Source organism: Rhizophagus irregularis, chromosome 22 (genome assembly GCF_026210795.1).
Source record: "Rhizophagus irregularis chromosome 22, complete sequence".
Classification (NCBI taxonomy): Eukaryota; Fungi; Glomeromycota; class Glomeromycetes; order Glomerales; family Glomeraceae; genus Rhizophagus; species Rhizophagus irregularis.
In genome coordinates, this window is record NC_089450.1 from 222976 (window position 1) to 243460 (window position 20485).

Consider the following 20485-nt stretch of genomic DNA (forward strand, 5'->3'; position numbering starts at 1 on the left):
TCTCCACGTGCCGATCTCCTCGATTTGGCCTTCAGTCATTACTCCTCTGCAGACGCCGTCAGCGACGAGATGAAGTCCTTATTCGTCACCGATATCCCACTTTTCCTAACTGCGACTCAAGTCCGTCAGGCATTTTCCCGATAGGTACTGTAATCAAGTGCAAACTTACTCCTAGGAAACATTACTATAATGGACATATCCAGTTTTCCTCCGCGGATGCACACCCAATTTAATGATATCGGGCGATCATTTGCCTTGGCAACTTTACGTGTCTGCCCGGCATCTTTCTCGAAAACCCAACGCGACAGCCGTAGAGAACATGTCGCCATCCTGCTGGCATCCCAAAGAATATTAAAGAAGCTGATCTGTTGGAAATTGCTACTCAAGTTAACGCTAAAGCCCTTAACGTTCCTCTATCTATCAGCTCCTACAAGCCTAAACCCTATGTATATTTGAACTTCTCCTCGTTTGAATCTCTTGAAGCTGCCAAAGAAATGACTGTGGCTTTCCGCGGCAAAGGTTTAACTTGGCACCCTCCTAATGAAGCTCACACTTTATGTCGCTGTCCGCGGACGTTCGGGTTGCTTTCCTTCTGTATGTAGCCCTCGCCCCACACGAAAAGTGGACGATCGCCTTAACAAACTTTACTCTCACTTCAATGCTGGCCCTAGACGTGGCCGTCAGGATTCACGACAATCACGTGACAATTCTAATTCCCATTCAAGATCGCGTTCCAATTCTCAATCTCGCAATAATAATTCCTCTTCATCCCGCTCTAACAACAGCAATAATAAGTCTAACACTTCTCGTCCCAATACTCCTCGAAGTAGTAACCGGACTAACAATAATAATATTAATCCCAGGAACAATGGAAATTCTTCCGAACCTACTCAACCTCCGCACAGACCTTATCCTATTATTTCTACAACACCTACTTCTTCATCTGACAATCCTGCCCCTACGCTTCCTCAACATATTATTGATGAACTAAAGGCGCAGATTAAAGAGATCGCTAATACCTCCATACTCTCGAGGAAACTGTCTCCTGGATGAATGATACTATCACGTCCCATGAATATAGGCTATCTGAGCTTGAATCGATGATGAATTATGATAACCCTGGTGACTCTGATTTGTATCCGCCTCGCGACGATCATGAAAATCAAAATTATTCTTACGATAATGGTGGATGGGATGATGCTCCAACCTACGACACGAACTTCTGGTTTCAATCTTCCTCCCCATACTTCCTCTTCTCGCGGACGTTTCTCCTGATGCTTCCTTCTCAGCTTTGGATCCTAGCTCCATCCTATCAAAACGACATGTCCCCTTACCTGTTTCCCGACCTACTAATATCACTCCCAACGCTAACACTTCCCGTTTGCAATCAGAAATTTTTAATGTTACTACTACACAAAAGAATCTTTCTGCCCAACTTGGTTCGATTATGGAAAAATTGGACTCCTTCTCTCCTTCAAAACCCTCCCCTTCTAATGATTGAACACCAACTTGTATCGGGTGTCTCACAGGGATTTCACCCCCCTGATAGTGCGATACCTAATTTTAATAGTCCTAATAATCCCTCTTCTCCTCCTTTTTCTTCCCCTCTTATTAACCTTGGACAAATCAATGTTAATGGATTATGTTCCCCTGTACGACAATTGCATTTGTTAAATTATTTCCTTCATTCTTCTTTTGGCGTTTTATCTTTAAATGATACTCGTCTTACTTCTTCTAGTGCTAAATTTATTTATCAAAATGAACATTCCCAATATAATTTTAAATCTTATTGGGCTCCTTCCCCTTCTAATTCGCGACCACATGATGGTGTTGGTCTTTTACTTCGCCATCCTTTACACAAACATGTTCAGAAGATTGATCCCTGGAAAGGTCGTCTTTTAAAATTAGATCTTTTTTTTCATCAGACAAAAATTTCTATTATTTCCGTTTATATTCCTTCTTATCATTCTATTCATTATAAAGAACGTGATGCTATTCTTGTTCAACTTAATTTATGGCTTGATAAAGCCCGTTCCAATAACTATCACGTAGTTATCCTTGGTGATTTCAATGCAGATGAAATTTCACATTCGCATCTTCCTCAACATCATTTGAAAATTTTACGATCACTCTCTTCTCGATATTTTACAGATCACCAATCCCATATTTCCTCAATTTCAGGTCCTAGTCCTACCTTTTATCATCAAAATGGTTCTTCAAGACTTGATTATATCTGGTCATCCCCTGGATTTCTTGCTCCCGGTCTTTTCTCTCAAGTTGCAACTTGTCCTAAGCTGAATGATAATCAATTTACTGATCATCGTGTACTTATAACGGCCTTTGATTTTAGCTCATGTTTCGCTATTTTATCTACAGCTCGATTAAAGCAGAAAAGCGAACAACGCACCATCTTTCTTTACAAAAATTTGAAAGATGACACTTGGGACAAATTTTCCAATGAAGTAAACTCACGTCTTGAGTTATACTTGACCACACACCACCCTTCAGTATCTTCACTTTCAGCTCTTTCATTGGACAAACTTTGGCACGCTCTTAAACGTTCTATTCTTGGTGGTGCCATTGATTCTCTACCATTCCAACATGTATCCAATACTCATCACCATAAATATCCTCCTGAACTTACCATGCTTATTGCTGTCAACAAATTCTTGGATAGATTATTGTTTAAATTGACCACATCTAGGCCTGGTCGTCCTGCTCAAATTTTACAAATGATTAATTCTTTACCAACCCAATTAATCCTCCTTAAGTCTCTTTTAACAGATTATACTATACCTTTTTATAGTACAACACCGCTTCCTACTTTTGTCAAATTTTTACGTTCACAAAAAGCTTTGGTCTCAGCTTATCTTTCCACACAATTTTATCAGCATCGTGTGGATTCCATTGAATATTATACTGCTCTTAGAGATGAACATTTCTCTACATCCCCGGGCTCTTTTATTTCTTCAGCCCTATCAGTGGAACATCGTTCTATTGTCCTTGATAGAGTTTTGGTTGTTATTGACTCCAAACCCACATTACTTACTGATCCTTCAGATATCAAACAAGCTGCTATTAAACACTTCCAATCGGTTGTCACTCCTCCTTTGGTCCAGTATTCTTCTACGGATTCATTTCCTCCACGATGGCAACGAGCTTATACTCCTCTTCCAGATATTGATTCGTCCTTATATAACTCGGTTATGTCTCCTATTCTGGCCGATGAATGGAAAAACACTCTCAATTCTATGCCTAATAATAAAGCCTCTGGTCCTTCCAAGATCTCTTACGAGATGCTCAAACATTTAACTGGAGAAACTTTCAATTTGTCCCTTGTATTAGCCAATGCTTGTCTCATTCATGGAGATATTCCTGCCGATTGGCGTGAAGCGCTTGTTTATCCCATTCCAAAGCCTCATGAATTTGACGCCCAATTGAAGAATACGCGACCTATCACTCTATTGGAAACAGTACGAAAATGTGTGGTTAAGGTCGTTACAACTCGACTATCAAAAATCCTAGCCGACAATCAAGTGCTCCAAGGTGGTAATTTTGCCGGATTACCAGGCGGCTCCACCGACATTCCTATTAAGATGCTTGATGCTATTATTCATCAACGACGCTTTGATAAAAGCGATGACCAAGAACTATGGGTTGTTTCTCAGGACATTTCTAAGGCCTTTGACTCAATTGATTTGAACATGCTTAGACTGGCTTTAATCCGTCTGCATATTCCGTCTTTATTGATCAAATTTATCATTAACCTTTTTTACAAGGCGTAATAATAAAATTATTACACATCATGGCGATACTTCTGGATATAGAGTTAGAATTGGTATTGACCAAGGTGAAATCATCTCTCCACTATTATGGGTTATATACTTGGATCCATTACTTACCACACTTAATCGAGAAGCTTGCGATCCCTTTATTTTGAAATCTTCTGCATTATTGGATTATTCTCCAATTGAATATGAACAACATAATCTTCCTGTTTCACATATTACATTCATGGATGACTCTACTTTGATTGCTTCATCTAAACAAGGAATTGAAGATCGCCTTTCCATCACTGCTGAATTTTACACTTTAAATAATACTCAAGCAAATTCAGCTAAATATATCCTTCTTTCTTCTGAACAATTTTCTCAAATTATAGTATTTGATCTATTCCCATCTTCTTTAAATACGATTCATACCCTTACTTTAAAGGCGTTAGCCTTATCTACATCTTTTCGGTTTTTAGGTGTTTGGTTTAACCTTTCGGCTTCTTCTCGTTTCGTTCATAACCAAACTGTTTCTATGGTCAAAGACATGGCCGCTCTACTCAGTCCTAAAAAACTTTTAGCACAACATATAGCTTACCTTTATAACGTTGTCCTACTTCCGAGGCTAGAATTTCGCCTACAAACCACATTATTTGCAGAATCCACCATTAATCGCATGGTTTCTCCAATGCTTTCTCTTATTCGTCAGAAGGCTGGTTTGGCCTCAGTCACTCCTCTTTCCACACTCTTCAGACTGTTGCCTTTCTCTATTCAACAAGCGTTTGGTCGATTTCTATCATCTCATGTGGCTTCATGGCAGAAAATTTTTTCTCACCCTTCATATAAGCTCTTTGCTAATTATATGATTACTTATCTCCATGGTTTTTTGGACTGTGATGTCTGCCCTTCTACTATTGACCTGGAACCATGGTCCCACACCTTTTCTTTGCGAACACATTCTTTATTTAATTCTTTATTGTTCTCTTCTCGTTTAAATATCACGTGGTCTTTACTGTTCCGACCTCCGAGGAAAGATTTACATCCGGCGATTCCACTCTGGTCTATTTTACCAAAAGATTTATTTACTTCCATGAAAAATGTTCGGAAAAATTTCTGCACTCATTTTCTTGCTCAATTGATTACACCGTGTGGCTCTCGACTTCTCTCATGGAAAGATTTACGTTTTCTTAAACGAGTATCGAACAAAGGATCTGTGCCTGCTTGGTTTAATTATTTGTTCAATCTTATTGTTATTCCTAATTCACCTTCTTTTTTTATTTTACAACAATTTAGAATTCCTAGTTCTCATACTGTAGCTTCTATTTCTTTTATAGATATTAGTCGAAATTATTGGTTTAACCCTCAATGGGCTATTTCTTTTAATCGCAATACTAACTCTTTCCTCGTTGGCCGTGTGATTACTACCTATCCTGCTCCACGTAATGAAGCTCTTATTTCACATTGGATTGCGTCATCGGTTGATGATTTACTTTCTGAATTTACTGCATGCCAAGGTTGTACCTCTGCTATTCCGCGATCCTCTACCTCTAAGATTTTGATTAAACGATGTCCCTCTGAAGGATGTTTCTCTTATGTTCCGTTATCAAGTTTGATCCGTTATCCTACGAAACCTCGTACTTATATACATGCGGATACTCGTTCGGTTTCACTTTCTGCCTCGTTAGGCTATGCCAAATCTCTTTTACTATTTCATCTTTTTGCTCCGGTTCGCTTACCTCCTATGAATGAACTAGTGCTTAGGATTTCTGTTATCCAACTTCCTTTTTCGGTGTTTACCCTTTATATTGATGGTTCCTTCCTTTCTCCTCCTAGTCATCCGGCATCCTCGATGGCTTATGCATGGACTGCTATAGATCCTGATGGATTTATTTTGGAATCCCATTATAATATCATCTCTTCTATTTTTCCTTCTGCTTTACGTTCAGAAGTTTTTGCTTTATTGCACGGATTGGACTCCCTTCCTCGGAATTCAAAGATTACTGTCGCCACTGATTGTGCTCAATTACTTTCTTTATGGTCTTTATATGTGGATGCTCCTTTTATTCCCAGAATGCTTAAAGAATCCAACCACCTTTTGTGGTCCTCCATACGCACTATTATGTTGCAAAAGAATCTGGATGTTACCTTGATCAAGGTTCCTGCTCATGCTGACGACCCTTTGAATAATCATGTGGATGCATTAGCTAAAGCCGCTCATACTGACTCACATCTTTCTTCTTGTCCACCATCGGAATTGATGGCTCCTTGCATTTTACAATTTAATTCCTTACCTGTGGATATGAATATCCGGAAATTTATTAGAGATATTTTTGACGCCAAAAGTCTTTTAACTCTTGCTGTATTACCAAGATTTAATTCCTATTCTTCAACTTCTGATATTGATTGGGCTTGCACCAAATTTTGTCTCAATAATAATAAGCATTTTGTCTCTCATCGGAATGGCCGTTCCGAGTTTTGTGGTTTCCGTATCAAGCTACTTTTAGATATGCTTCTAACGCTTACAACTCTTCAGAGATGAAAGCCTCATCTTTATAATCCAAGTTGGCTTTGTCCTCAATGTAATTCCTTTCCTGAGACTTTAGACCACTTGTGGACTTGTCCTTATATTTTACCGGAATTTAGCCCTTTACAAACTTTTAAAACATTACTATTGGCTCTTCGGACTACTTATCTTGATAATTTCCTTTCCGCGTCATCTTTAATCCCTTTACCAGACTCTTTTGCTGCTGAATTTATGGCTCTTAATTGTTAGGATTGTGACCCTCCTTCAATTTCCCTGCCTGCGACTCACAAGAGGACTTATACCGATATCTTTGACAGAATTTCTTGGAATTTATTTTTCTTCACCTACCATATGGTCTATCTTAGATACACCTTTGCACGACTTTCATTTTGACCTTTATGTTCAAATCTGGTTGTGCCGATCCATTTTCTTTCATCATTCGGGAATTAGCTCAAGGCATTACAAAAAAAATGAAATCGTCAGCTCTTGGGCCTTCTTCTATTCTTCGACCTTCCTCTAACATTCCTCTTGACTCTTCGACACCTTCCTTGGCGACAGCTTCCTTGGATTCCTGGGTTTTTTGGGTTTCCTCTTCTATAATCCGTGGGGGATCTTGGATTTCGCATTTGGATTTTTGGCGCCGCTTAACAGTTCAGCCTCTACTTAGGATTTCTTTTTGGTAACGGATTGGATCTTAGGACATGCTGGATAGTTGACTCACACTGGCCTTCGGGTAAAGATGGGGTATGCGTTTCTGTAATAGTTTAGTTTTTCTTTACTTAATTTTATTTTGTTTAGATTTCTTTACTTGTATGAATCGTGAAGCTTGTTCTTTTTATTTTTTATGTTTATTTTCTATATTTGATATTTGTAATATTGTTCGATCTGTTTATTGTACTTTTCGTTTAAATTTAATAATAAAAGATAAAGTCATAAGACTGTTTGCTCATAATCACCAAATATGGACTGTCCCAAATGTGTGACTATAAAGAGAGTTGACTGTATGTACGGAAAATAATAGGAGATAAAATTTTATATTTGAGACTGGAGCATCGTATAAGACACGTCAGAAGGTCACGTGGAAGGAAACCTCAGAGAAACCAAGATGCAAAAAGGAAGAATGATTATTGTTCGAAAGTAAATCTGGAAGGCCAAGTGATGGTAAATTGCGAAGGGCTGCAAGAAGTTCATCGTATGTTTGTTTACATCCTGGTGAAGAAGATACCTTGGTAGCAAGTTTGACCAGAAAGCGTTTGATGAGATTTGTAGTCACATCTTTATGAATTGGAAGCATAGAGTGATCCTCATCAATATCCAAATAATCAGGAGAACAAATAAAAAGGTATTCCAATATTTCCATAAAAATGCCGCAAATCGGACATAAGGAGTCATCAGCATATAGACCAGGAAATCTTTGGAAAAGCTTATACATGATAGGAAGTTCATTGAACCAAAGCTTAAGACGAAATTGAGTAAAAATTGAAGATTTTGACACAGCAAGGTTCTGATAAAGGGTTTGTTTGAAGGTTTCAAAGGAAAGCGACCAATCCACAGAATGAAAAGTAGATTGCAAAGGTAAGAACTGTGAAAGTCCTATCAATGAAAAGAAATGGCAAATATCTGTAAACCCCTGCCAGTATTTGATCGGATCTTGAGTTAAAAGTTCATCATGACCAGTAAAGAGTCCCATAGTTTTCAAGAAAGAAGGAAAAACATCATCCATGAGCGGTATAGGTTGTAACAGATTATGCCAATTTGAGCCTTTGATGAGATTATAAGCCCGTATAGAAGGTGCAGAAATAGAATCTTTGAGGAAACTAGAAAAACTACAAGAAATTCGTTTGGATTTCAATAATTCTGAGATACAGAACCATAAGGAGTTATTCTTTAATCGAACTCGGCGTACAGGAGAAACTTCACACCATTTTGGAAATGACTCATTAAACTTAAACAAAGATACAAAGGAGACAGAGGTATCCAAAGGAAAGGAGTTCAACACGTATAAGACAAAAGCCAATTCTGCGACATCATTATAAGGAGAAATCATAGGACAGGAAAAAATTCCAGAGTCAAGTATGAAATCGTCAAGGGTTTGTATCCAAGCACAGACCAACAGTGAGGTTAGAGAGTCAACAACATGTATAGTTCCAGATAAATGGAATTTGGTATCCGGACGTAAAGCAAAGGCAGGGCTTAATATTGGAGTAAGATCAGGTAATAAGGCAGGAGAAGTGTCACAATGCATTAAAGGTGGTTGAGTAAGTGCTAAATATCGTTCGGGAATATATAATTCAGAGAATCCAAGAAGAAATCTAAAATAAGAACATAAAATAAAGGGAGAAAGTTTTAAATTAATAAATTGTTGAGAAATATCTATATGTATAGTCATTTGATAAAGTTGTAAACAACGATAAAAAGGTAAAACAGATAAACAAGAACGATGAATTAGTTTGCTGCTAACAGTTTTTAAAGCCAAAGGGCCTTTATCCATATCAAGGCAATGAAGAGAACAACCAGGGCAAGAAGTAATCTGCATTCGATTTTGTTGAGCAGAAATCCAATGAGAAAAATATACAACACGAGTTCCAGAATCATCGTCAAAGGTATAAAAAACCCGTCCAAAAATAAGAAAGCCAGAAAAATCCACTTCAGCAATCCAATAATATTTATTTCAGAGTCAAATATACGAGGAGGTGTCTATTGTATCAACAAATTTTTCAACTAAAGATGATAAGGATGGAGTAATATTAATGGATTCAATGCGTTTCGGTAAGTAGGAAGTAGGATTGGAAAGAGAGGTAATAATTTGAAACCAGGAAGGAATTTTTCCAGTAGGAGCGATAAGACCCATTAATTTAAGGTTGTTCCATGTATATTGAAAATTATAAAATGGATCCATAACTTGTGAAAGACACCAAAGAGCAGATTTAAGCCAAGAGCGCGTTTCCAACACAGCCAGGTCGAAAGATAAAGAGACCAAAGGACAAGCTTCGTTAGGCATTAACTCAATAAAAGTATGATCAGGAAAATCAAATTGAAGTCCAGATTCACGAAGTAATTTAATGGCTTGAAAAAGCCAATTATGACTGATGGAACGTCGTTTGGAAGTCCATGAGGAAAAATCTATAAGAGAATCAAGAGAAGTAGGCCACTTTAAAGTAAGCTGCAAGGTTCGTAACATAATAAGAACCCAATTTGCCTGTTTGGAATTAGAAGATAATAATGAAATCCAGGATAGAAAATGACATATAAGTCGTTCACATAAGGAGTCATAAGGATTAGAATCTTTACTAAAGAATCTACTAATTAGGGCTATTGAAGGAAAAGTACGAGCCACAGAAAGAGCTTTGCGTTGAAGACCATAATAACTACTGGCAATTCGCATAACCTGCGATTCTGACAAATACAATACTTGAGAACGGAATTGTACTTTTGGTAAAACAACCGACGAATGAAGATAGGCTAATTGAGCAGGTGAAAGCTTCTTGAATCGTACAGATGCAACAAAAGAAAAATAAATGTCTTTAAATTGTGAAAGGACAAAATTAGGGGATCCTTGCAAATTGAACCAAACACCCAGAAACTGAAAGGATGAAGATAATTTCAGAACTTGTAATGAAAAGCTCATTGAGGAAAGATGGTCTGGAATTTCAGAATCCAATTGAAATGAAACAAGACTGTTGCCGGTTGAAGAGGAAACCAACTCATATTTTGAAAAATTCGCTGTAATATTATTTAAAAAATAAAAATCACGAGCGATAGAAAGTAGATGTTCTAAGCCTGTCAAAGAAGAGGCAATCAATGTGGAATCATCCATGTAGGTGAGTTGAGTAATAGGTACGGCAACATCTACATTATTATTAATGCTAAGAATATTTGCAGGAATACCGGAACTCCATATATAAGGGGAAATTGCTGATGATGATAACTCAGTCAAAAGAGGGTCAAAATAAATAGTCCAAAAAAGTGGGAAAATAACCTCGCCTTGATCAATACCAATCAAAAGATCGTAAGATTCAGTTTTACCAAAGGGGTCAAAATTCTATTCTTTCTAGAAATAAATAAACTTATTATAAAATTGGAAAGATTAGAAGGAAATTTGAGTCGATCAAAGCAAAGTCGAAGCATGCTTAAATCAATAGAATCAACCGCTTTGGAAATATCTTGACTTAGGATCTAACAACTCACATTTGAGTTTGCTTAAAGTTTATATTAAAATTTTTCATATTACAGAATGTTTTCAAAATTTCATTATCCTACATACCCCTATTTTTAATATAACCAGTGATTCGATTTTAATAAAATTTATATCATTAGATTCGTCTTAATGAGAGGATTCTAATGATAGTAAAATCAAATTTCTAGCTTTAATATTGACAGAGTTATGTCATAAAATGTATTTTTACTTCAGTATTTAAAGTTTACTTGTAAGTTATATTAGTATTATTCGAGGTCCTACTAGAATATTAACTGAAACATCCTTTCAACTGAACCAATAAAAACTGGTATAGCTCTTTTGAAACAAAGTTTAAAATTATAAGATTTCTATCATGAAATACTCTTAAAAAGGAGTTAAAAATTCTAGTTCAATATTTAACATTCAGTTCAAAATCATTTATAAAAGTTGAATTTATGTTAAAGGGTTTAAAATGATTATTTATTTTAGAATAAGTGAAAATATTTATAAGTAACTATGCCACCATTCTGCTGGTATAAAAAAGAAGAGTACACAGTTTTTAATACTATTACATACATATAGCAATTATACTTATCTCCTGCTTTGCTAATATAAGAGAGAAATATGTTTTGGTCTTTACATTTCCGTGTATATATACTTTTGAATAGCAATTTTTCAGTATAATAAATCTATTAATCCTAAAAAAGGAATCAGTTATATACTTTCCTCAATATTATCAGGAATTATTTACTAATCCATTTTTTTTTCATTTAACTATAAGTTTCATTAAAAAAAAATCCACAACTATTAAGTCCACTGGGTTTTTTATTACAATCAATAAAGGTGTTTGATTTACTATGAAACCTATATATTATAAGGGATTCTAATAGAAAGATGCTAGATAATAATATATGAAATAATATAATAATACTTATTGAAACTTATCAAAAAAACATTTTACATATTCATTACATCTTTAAGTGGGTTTATTTTTATTTTTATTGTTCTTCAATATGAATTATATTAACAGTTTTTTAGTTCATTATTTTATTATATAATTGATCACTCAAATTAACATGGACTGATCACTGATAACGGAATTATTGAAAGATTATTTACTATTAATTTTCAAATTACTGAAGCTATCAAATAATTAAAATAAATTTTTCAATAAGTTATTTTCAGTAATTATAACTTTTCAAAAATATTTATTTTCAAACATTTACTAAAATATTAATATAGGTAAAAAATTTGCAAGATATATATATGTTGTGCCTCAGATCTATTCTTGCCTCAGTTAACAGCTAACGCATCTTAGATTAAAATCGTCACCTGACGCGCCTCATTTGAATCATATAAATTTAATCTACTATAAATAAACTTTTTTCTATTAATTAAATTGCCTTCATGTTATAAGTAAATATATTTGTCACAATAATGTACACATATTCTGAAATTTTTATACAATTTTAATTCCTATTAAATATACAATGCGAATATATTTAGAAAATTTGCATTATAAACACATTTTTAAATCAAGATTTCAAAAGCAATCATGAATCCAATTGATCTAAAATTTTAGGATTGAATATTTGAAAATACAGCAAATAAGTTTTATTAATAATCAAATGTACATTAAATTAGAAAATTTAATGCTTAATTATAATCAATTTTTTATTGTAAAGTGAGGCGCGTCAGGTGGCGATTTTAATCTGAGGTGCGTCAGCTGTCAACTGAGGCAAGAATCAATCTGAGGCACAACATATACATGTATTGATGATAAATAATGAATTATTAAGAAATTAGTTATTAATATGATGTGAGTTTACATAAAAATTTGTTGCTAGTATGACTTTTAGATTTATTTCAATTTGTTATATCTTATCACTTATTTTTAGTTATGATTCAATAGATTGTCTGAATAAGGATGATATATCTGAATATAAACATATGATGCAAAACATAGTTTTATTTATAGATACATCAATTTGAAAAAACTCAGATTACTAAATTTGATAGTGAGTTTAATTTTTGATTGACATTCTGTTAATAATTACTTATCAAGATAACTAACTCTTTTATATTCATTTCAAAAAATTGTTGATTTTAAGAATACACTTTAAGTAATAGTGATTCATCGTAATATAGGTAAAGATCTCACTAAATATGCTTGAATAAAATACAAAATCAATATTTTTATTAAATTACCAAATCTTCACTAGAGCCCTAATATCAAGTGTAATGAAATATCAGGTAACTTTCTAAAATACATTTACAGTCAACTCCCTCTATAATCACTCCCATTATAGTAGGACTCTGCCTACTATTAAGATAGGTCACCCTGTATCCAAAGAGTTCTAATTAATATTTGTACGACCATTGGACGACGAATAAATTCATGTATCAGAATTTTTAATTTTTAATACTCAAAAATTTTAAAAAAATGCGAAACTTGACATTATTCGCCATCCAGTGGTCATACATGGACAAATTTATATTTGTTAGATTCGTTTCACTGAGACATGTCGAATGGCGCTAAGATCATGTCTCTAGCATCGATAAATAGCTTAATAATTCCAATTATTAATAAATCATTTAGTGTGGGTTAATGTGTGATCTATCGATGCTAGAAATATAATCTTACCACCATTCAATGCGTCTTGTCGAGACGAATCCAATGATATATGGCTCGACTTTGTATAATCACTAGATAGGCAACTATTTGATTTTTCGCATTTTTATGAAAATCAGATTAAACTGAACCGAACTGCCGGTTTTTCAGTTTGGTTCTTACGGATTTCAGCTCTAATCCGAACTGTCTATAATTTGGACCAAAGCGATCCATTCGGAGCTTTAATCAAGATGAATCGAATGGTTGTAAGCTCATCTTTCTGTGGTCAATATTGATGGAGTTACTACTTAAAAATCATTTAATATTTTTTAATTTCAGAAATTGATCTAGTGATTGGATTTTGATGTATTTTATACCATTAGATTCGTCTCATCAAGACAAATCGAATGGTAGTAAAATTGTCTTTCTAGAATCAATATTGGCAAAGTCATTACACAAAAACTATTAATGTTTTTTTAATTTCAGAACTTTATCTAGTGATTGGATTTCAATATATTTTATACCATTAGAACTGTCTCATCAAGACAAATCAAATGGCGGTAAGATCATCTTTCTATGATTAATATTGGAGAAGTTACAATACAATAAATTTTTAAGTATAATTCTGACCAAAATTATGTTAATTTTTTGATATACTAATGTAAGAAATTTTTTATGTAGTCATATTTCTTTATAATTACCAAATATATACTATTCCAAATATGTGACTATTAAGGTTGCTAGAGAAACTAGGGAGTTTTGGCAAGTTGGCAAAATGCCGAAATGGCAAAACTTTGCTGAAACTATATGAAAATCTTATTAAAAAGTTGGTGAAACTCTGGAGAAAAGCGAAACCTGATGAAGCCTATTATAAATACTGAAATTACTGAAACCTTGCTGAAACTATAATAAAACTATAGTAAAATTTTGGAAAAACTAATTGTAGAATTTTGGAGAGGTTTAGGCAGGCAACCTTAGTGACTATAAAGTGAGTTGACTATATACTAAAAAGTGAACAGATATATTAAAACTTGGGCTAGAATTATACAACATGTTAACTCTAGCAAAGGAATAACTAAATGGTGTTGATATTAGCAATTTAGTTATATAAAGTTTTACAGTAATTGATAAGTAATCAGTTTTGTCTATTTACTGTTAATTCTTTAATTTATAGATTAATAATCAGCTAATTGGACAAATGATACTCTGAAACGTTCAATTTAAATTTATACTTTCATTATTACTGGTAGACTAATACATCTCATATTAGTATATGAGGCATCAATTCTATCAATTAGGCTGCATCAATTCAATTTTTTTGTTTAATATAACCCTCTTTGCTCATGAACCAATTTGGAAAAGCTCGAGTCAGTTATTAGGCTCAGCTCAAAAAACTTGAGCTTATAACAGACTTAGCTCAAAAAGCTTAAGCTGACTCACGAGCCAAATAAAATATTATACAAAAAATGTTGTAAAATGTTTTTATATAATAATGCATGCATAAACGAAATGTTTTCACAACTTTTTTTTATTGTTTATTAAAGAATGTTGCAAAAACGTTTATTTAATTAAAAAATAACATTTTGCAACATTTTTTTAATAATTTAATGTAAAAATGTTGTGAAACATTATTTTTTAACTAAATAAATGTTTTCGCAACATTTTTACTTTAAATTATTAAAAAAAATGTTGTGAAAATGTTTATTTAATTAAAAAATAATATTTCTCAACATTTTTTTTAATAATTTAATGTAAAAATGTAGCGAAATGTTAAAAAAATGTTTTACAACATTTTTTTTAATAATTTAAAGTAAAAACGTTACAAAAATATTTATTTAATTAAAAAATAATGTTTTGCAACATTTTTTAATAATTTAAATTAAAAACATTGCAAATAACATTTTGCAACATTTTTTTTAATAATTTAATATAAAAATGTTGTGAAATGTTATATTTTACATTAATTTAATTAAAAAACATTTTGCAATATTTTTTTAATAATTTAAAGTAAAAACATTGCGAAAATATTTATTTAGTTAAAAAATAACATTTTACAATATTTTTTTAATAATTTAATGTAAAAACATTTGCAACATTTTTTAATAATTTAAAGTAAAAACATTGCAAAAACATTTTTATGATAAAGCTCAAACCAGCTTGAGCTAGCTCAAGTCCAATATGGCTCAAGCCAGGATTTTCATGGTTCAGTTTAGCTCAAATTGAGCTGAGCCAAGATTTTATTTTTGTAGTTCAGCTCATTTCAGGTTTGGCTTGATGTAGATCTTTAAGTCGAGCTAAACCAAACTAGTTTAGCTTGAACCAGCTCATGTAAAGTATTATATATAATTTGTTCGATTAGTGTGGACTTTATCAATTTCATAAAGCTTTCTATACATTATAATATATCCATTCTTAGAAAGAATTCTTGGATTCTCTTCAAGTTAGGGTGTCCAGGATTTGTTGGCGTGATGATCCAAAAATCTTGGGGTGAAAATCGTGAAAATCGTAAAAATCGTGGCCTTAATTTCGGCCCAAATTAACTTAATTTCAGCGAAATATATCCATAATTTTATATAAATTTATTTATTTAAAATCAATAATATCGAATATTACATTTGTAATTGCCATACTATTCTATTAAATTATAATTATATTACTACCAAGATTAAAATATAGAAAATTAAGCATTTGAATGCTTTCTTCTTTAAGTGCCACTCTTCTATCTAATAAGATACCTTTATAACTAGAAAAACTACGTTCAACATCTACACCAGATACTGGCAACCATATATATATTAAAGCCAATAAACTAAGTTCTGGTAGTATATGTATTTTACTTTGCTAATATACATCTAAATCATTAAATTTTTCGATAGATTCATTAAATCCACAGTAAATAGCCCATTCTTGTATTAAAGCATCAGTTGGAAAATGAAATTCTTTAACAACTCTATAATCTTCCATATTATGATTAGCTGTATTAGATTGAATAAATCTTGGATCAAAACATTGTATTGCCTTGAATAATGGTAAAGTTGGATGTTGACATATATGTTTTTCACTTTTTTCATACGCCAATGTAAAAGCTTTAGCAAATAGTGGTATATAAGGATCAATATTATTATTTACCTCACTTAAAACTTGAATTATCTCATTTGAAATCGGAGGATTACTTTTTCCTGATGAAAGAAAAGCTTGAAGATTTGTTATTCGTGAATAAACAAATGGAGCTATAGCTTTATTTCTAACTTTAAAAAATTCCAAATCATTAATCAGTCTAAATAAAATAATGCATCAGTATAATATAGAATTATTAAAACAATTAATTAACAATTACATACCGATTACAATTATATGTAATAAAATAAATGAATATTTTAACATATAAAACATGGTTATTATTTTGACAAAAGTTATAGAGATCTCAAATAACTTTTGAATCATAGTTAATAGAATATTCTGCAGTAATAAAAGTCCTAAGTATAATTTAAGAAGTAATTAAGTGAGAATATAAGGGTTTAATCTAACATAAAAATAAAAACCAGAAGTTCCATCGAGTCTTTACAGGTAATGGCGCTAGAGTAGGTGATTCAACACCACTTCGTATTAAATGCTCCTTCCAACGAATTTTTCTTTGTGAATTATAAGTAAACATTGTTTTGACATTCATAATTAGTTTATCAACTAATTCAAACTTTTGGAAATTCACCCAGGTTTTGCCAATTAAATTGAGAATATGAGCTAAACAACAGTTATGCTTTAAATTTGGTAAAAAAGGAGATAAATGCGAAAATGCTAATTTCATATATGAAGCATTATCAGATATAAAAAAAATAATATTCTGATAAGAAATATTATAAAAATGAATGGTATTCATAACAAATTGTGAAATGGATGAAGCATTAACATTAGACAGAAATTCAGTTCTAGCTAATTTAGTTTGATTATCAAAACTTAAATAAAAGATTGACCGCATGCCGCCCACAACGATTTGTTGTCTCATCGATCGTTAAACAAATAATTTTGTCAACAATATCATTTTTCAATTTTTGGAGCTCTACTTCATATGATAAAGGAAGATATTTTTCGCGAAGTTGATTTGCTACAGTAATTAAACCTCCTACAAATATAAATAAATATATTAAATAAATTCAATTATAATAATATATAAAAATAGAAAATTTATACCATTATTACAATGCCTTAATAAAAATGGTTTTAATTTCTCTATTTTTTCCAAGGAATATCTGCATGAGTAAAAGCCTCCACTACTTCTTTATTAATTTTCTCTCTTTCATTTAGTGTATTTTCAAATGAAGGTAAAGTTCTTTGAAGTAACGAATTAGAATTATTTTTATTTTTATTATTAAGGTGCTTTACTGTTTCAATATGTTTGTCTACAGAGTCTTTTCTTTTATGATCAACTTCTACATTGCAAAAGCGACACCATAATAAATTCCCTTGTACAATATAGTTTTCTCGATATTCAGCACTTTGTAATAGACGTACATGAGGCGCAACCATTTTGTTTTTTTATCGTAAAAATACTAAGATCACAAAGTGTTAAAGTAGTTAGTGAAAAAAATCTTTTAAGATTTATAGATTATCAATTTACCGATCATATGATTTATTATCCAATCAAATTCAAATGTCGCAAAAATCGCAAATTTTTGGCAAAAATCGTGATCACGCCTAAATCGCAAAAAAATAGCCAAATTCGTTATAAAATTATGATCAACAAATCCTGGACACCCTACTTCAAGTATTTTTCTAAATAAAGCATGGATACGAGTAGAATTCTGAATGGGTCAGGTCAGGTCAGGTTAATTGATAAACCTGACCTTGAAATTTTTTTTCAGGTCAGGTCAGGTCAGGTTATATCAGATTATCTGTTTGACCTGACCTGAACTGAAACCTGAAAATTTTCAGGCTTTATATTAAAATATCAAAAAAAAATGGTGCAAAACATTTTTTTGAATATTGCGACTCAGTTTTTTATATTAAAATCATATAAAAAGGTGAATCGCAATATCGCAACTAACTTTTTATATATAAAAAAGTGAATTCCGATACCGCAATTCACTTTTTATATATGAAATCGATATAAAAAAGTGAATTCCGATACCGCAATTCACTTTTTATATATAAAATCGATATAAAAAAGTGAATTCCGATACCGCAATTCACTTTTTATATATAAAATCGATATAAAAAAGTGAATTCCGATACCGCAATTCACTTTTTATATATAAAATCGATATAAAAAAGTGAATTCCGATACCGCAATTCACTTTTTATATATAAAATCGATATAAAAAAGTGAATTCCGATACTGCAATTCACTTTTTATATATAAAATCGATATAAAAAAGTGAATCCCAATAACGCAATTCACTTTTATTATATAAAATCAATATAAAAAGTGAATTATAATACCATAACTCACTTATTATATAAAATCAAAGTTTCAGGTCAACAGGTCATTCAGGTTATACTGATGTTACAACCTGAACTGATGCTGAATTGCAATTGCTAAACCTGACCTGAAAAATTCAGGTCAACCTGTCAGGTTACCTGAATTGGTCAACCTGTTCGGAACTCTAGATATGAGAGCACCACATTTCTGGTATTCATGATCACATCTTTTTGTTAAAGGCAATATTGCAACAAGTATTCTTATATATTCTTCAGAACCTCCATAAGTATTGTTTGCATCAATTAGTTTAGAATAGGTTCTACTATCTAAATCCATAAATACCATAATAGTGTTTTAGTAAATTATAACATATTATAACGATTTTATAGTATTTTTAGTGATTTTGGCAATTTCACTGTTTTTTATTGATTTATAATGATTTATAACAGTTTATAACAACTATATTATAATAAAATATCAGGTTCATTTTTATTCAATTACAAGCATATCAGGATTTATATAGGGTTATATTTTTGGCTAAGCTAATTTTATATTTACATGTGGTTTGTCTGTTTGTAGATCTCTCATGATTAACAGAGATTAACTGGAGGTGCTTTGCATGATGTATAACATAAAAATTTGTATCACCCTGGCTCCTAGTCAGTTTCTGGCACTTTTTCACAACCTTCTCGCAACTCAAATTACGAAGATTAACCAATTAGATTTTGCACAGTAATTAAGCCACCATTATTTTTTAGATTGTTATATTAATTATTAATCATTAATCATTACAAAAATTAAAGTGCTGACTATACACAAAACTAAATTAGTTTTATTCAGTTCCCACTGATTCGCTAACTCATTTCAATTATGTCCTATATAAGCAAGACTTTTAGCTCTTCCTCTTTCCATAAAATTTAAAATATCTGTACAGTAGGGTGAGAAACAAATTTGAATGCTTATTAATGAATGTAAAAATGGGAATACCTTGAACTATAATAAGAGAAACTTTTGGAAAGATATTGCAAATGAAATCAACTGAGCAAATAATACCAATTACTTTACAGAGAAAGATTATAATAAGAAATTCTTAGCTCTAACTTAAGCATACTATATAAGTAATATGATAATTGAGTAGTTAGGGACGTGTTGTTTATACTTAACCCAACTCTAATCTAGTATCTTTGGTTATATGTAGATGGCCAGGACTTATAAAAAAGCTGTAACAGAAGCTAATGCAGAAGTGTTCTTAGAGAGATCAGATAATACTAAAACTAATGAGGGAGATAAAACTCTGAATAGGTCGATTTGGTCCAGATTATAGACGGTTCAGATTAGAGCTGAAATCCATAAGAATTGAACCGAAAAACTGGCAGTTCAGTTCAGTTTAATCCAATTTTTATAAAAATGTGAAAAATTGAATAGCTGTCTATCTAGTGATCATATAAAGTCGAGCCATATATCATCGGATTCATCTCGATGAGACGCGTCGAATGGTGGTAAGATCATGTCTCTAGTATTGATAGATCACACGTTAACCTATGCTAAATGATTTATAAATAATTGGAATTAGAAAGTCATCTATCAGTGCTAGAGACATAATTTTAGTATCATTTGACTCGTCTCAGTGAGTTAAATCCAATAAATATAAATTCGTCCATGTACGACCACTGGATGGCGAATAATGTCAAGTTTCACATTTTTTTAATATTTTTAAGTGTTAAAAATTTTAAATTCCGATACATAAATTTATTTGTAATCCAATGGTCATACAAATATAAATTAAGACTCATTGGATTCGTCTCGATGAGACGAGTCAAATGGTGGTGAGATCATGTTTCTAGCATCAATAGATCGTAAGTTAATTTATACTAAATGATTTATAAAAAATTGGCATTAACAAGCTATTTATTGATGCTAGAGACATGATCTTACTGCCATTCGACTCGTCTCATCGAGACGAATCCAATGAGTCTTAATTTATATT

General features: G+C 32.1%; 2 protein-coding genes across 2 annotated transcripts; both read right to left on the reverse strand.

Annotated features, from left to right (window-relative positions):
- Positions 1–7360: 7360 nt before the first annotated feature.
- Positions 7361–8830, reverse strand: OCT59_014291 (uncharacterized protein; the record flags this gene model as incomplete). The annotated part of the gene is made up of 1 exon (XM_025332787.1): positions 7361–8830. The coding sequence occupies one exon, from the start codon at positions 8828–8830 to the stop codon at positions 7361–7363; it is 1470 nt and encodes a 489-aa protein (XP_025167282.1).
- A 141-nt stretch (positions 8831–8971) lies between these two features.
- On the reverse strand, positions 8972–9679 carry OCT59_014292 (uncharacterized protein; the record flags this gene model as incomplete). Its single annotated transcript, XM_066149914.1, has 1 exon — positions 8972–9679. One exon carries the CDS (start codon positions 9677–9679, stop codon positions 8972–8974), a length of 708 nt encoding a protein of 235 aa, XP_066002141.1.
- Positions 9680–20485: the final 10806 nt, after the last annotated feature.